The sequence below is a fragment of the Arachis hypogaea genome, chromosome 3, assembly GCF_003086295.3.
Source record: "Arachis hypogaea cultivar Tifrunner chromosome 3, arahy.Tifrunner.gnm2.J5K5, whole genome shotgun sequence".
NCBI classification, from domain to species: Eukaryota; Viridiplantae; Streptophyta; class Magnoliopsida; order Fabales; family Fabaceae; genus Arachis; species Arachis hypogaea.
This window is the reverse complement of record NC_092038.1, coordinates 125,431,046-125,433,207: the sequence shown is the minus strand read 5'-3', so window position 1 is coordinate 125,433,207 and position 2,162 is coordinate 125,431,046. Positions and strand designations below refer to the sequence as shown.

The following is a 2,162-nucleotide window of genomic DNA, read 5'->3' as shown; positions in this document are numbered from 1 at the left end:
TGTGTCACAAGGAGCCACACGCAGTTGTTCATTTTGAAACAATGCCTGCGTACCAGGGAGATGACTTGGTTCCTAATATTCGTGTGCTAAACCGAGTCTTCTGGAGTTATTACCCTTGTATTAGAGCCTTCAGACATTGCAAGCCAATAGTGCAGGTAGACGGAACTCATTTGTATGGAAAGTACAAGGGTTGTTTGTTGGTTGCAGTCTCACAGGATGGCAACAATAACATCGTGCCGATTGCATTTGCCATAGTGGAGGGTGAGACATCTGAGGCTTGGCACTTTTTTCTCAGTAACTTGCGATAGCATGTTGTGACACGTGACGGTGTGGGTCTTATCTCCGATCGACACGACTCCATTAGGTCTGCTATTGCTCGTAGTCACGGAGCGTGGTCTCCTCCCAGAGCATTCCACATGTTTTGCATCAGACACATAGAGTCCAACTTTCTGAGGAAATTCAAGGCTCCGTATCTGCAGAAGCTAATCGTCAACATCGATATGAAATTTACTATTACATTTACTCCTGGACTTAGTTATTGTGATGAACGTTTCTTATGGTGGGCCCATTTTTATGTGACAGGATACTCGCGGACAGTTCGCGAATACGAGACGCGTTACCAGCAGTTACGTGAGCGAGGTGAGGCTTATACCAACTGGCTGGATCGAATTCCGCGTGAGCAGTATGCCTTGGCATTTGATGGGGGATATCGATGGGGTCATATGACAACCAATCTAGTAGAATGCATCAACTCGGTATTGAAAGGGGCTCGCAATCTTCCAGTCACTGCACTAGTTAAGGCAACATTTTACAGGCTTAATGAATTGTTCACCCGAAAAAGAGCCGAGGCTGAGGCTCGAATTAATGAAGGACATGTGTTCTCTGAGCATGTAACCTCCAAACTACATGCAAATCAGCTGGCAGCAGGTAACATCCAAGTTAGTTGCTTTGACCGACAGAATGAGGTATTCAAAGTGCGTGAGTGTCCTAGTGGTGTGGAGTATACAGTGGACCTCCGTCAACTAAGGTGTGACTGTGGTGAGTTCCAAGTTGACCGGCTTCCGTGTCGACATGTGTTTGCTTGTTGTGCAAACCAACGTCTTGATTGGCAACTGTATGTACATGATGTCTACAAGATGGACCAGATTCGCCGAGTGTACAGGGTTAGGTTTAGGCCACTCGGGAATCCGTCAACATGGCCAGTTTATCATGGACCTCGATTCGTAGGTAATCCATTCCTAAGACGGGTATCCAAAGGTCGGCCAAGGATGACCTGGTTCTTGAATGAGATGGACACTCGGATGTTGCGTGGTCCTAGGCGATGTAAGCAATGCGGGGCCGAGGGCCACAGTCGTAGTAGATGTCGTCACCGTGCTGGGCCAAGTAACCCGGGTGCTACAACGCAATAGAGCTCCTGCCTTAGCGGTTACTCGACTTTGAGTATTTTATATATTGTATGACTTTGAGTATTTTATATATTGTATGACTTTGAGTAATTTACATGTTGTATTTTAATTGTATCATGTTTAAAACCAAATCTTTCTAGATATTTACTTCAATAGAGACTTTAAATTTTATAAAAATTCGGCAGCATCTCCTCTAAAAGTCGGACTTTGCCACCCTATTCAGGTCCCATCCAAGTATTTCTCAAACCTGTTCTCAACTATTTCCAAACTCAAACATTCAACAAAATTTAACCATTTGTATGAATAAGTATAAAACATGGTACATAAATAAGTCCAACACAAGGTACATAATTAAACATAAAACATGGTACATTAATAAGTCCAACACATGCTATATAAATAAGTCCAACACATGGTACATAATTAAGCATAAACCTTGGTACATAAATAAGTCCAACACATGCTATGTAAATAAGTCCAACACATGCTATATAAACTCAACATCATTTTCTCATCCCCCATTTTACATCTTTGACTAATTTCTTGCATTTCTTTGCAACCTTCTTAAAAGCGGATGGGGTATACCGACTAGCGCTCCGCCGAGGGGGGTCAGCTCTAAGGTTGTATCCTTTTCCCTTTTCGCTAGTAGTTGTACCTATAAAAACATTTGATAACCAAATAGTCAAATAAACTAATGAAGTCAAATAATCGATGACCAACAAATTCACCAAACAAGTAAATCAACAATGAACTCGA

The 2,162-nt window shown here is 42.4% G+C and overlaps 1 protein-coding gene across 1 annotated transcript; it reads left to right on the top strand.

Moving 5' to 3' along the window:
- Window positions 1-416: 416 nt before the first annotated feature.
- Window positions 417-1,409, top strand: LOC112781479 (uncharacterized). The gene has a single exon (XM_025824545.1). It carries the CDS (start codon window positions 417-419, stop codon window positions 1,407-1,409), a length of 993 nt encoding a protein of 330 aa, XP_025680330.1.
- Window positions 1,410-2,162: the final 753 nt, after the last annotated feature.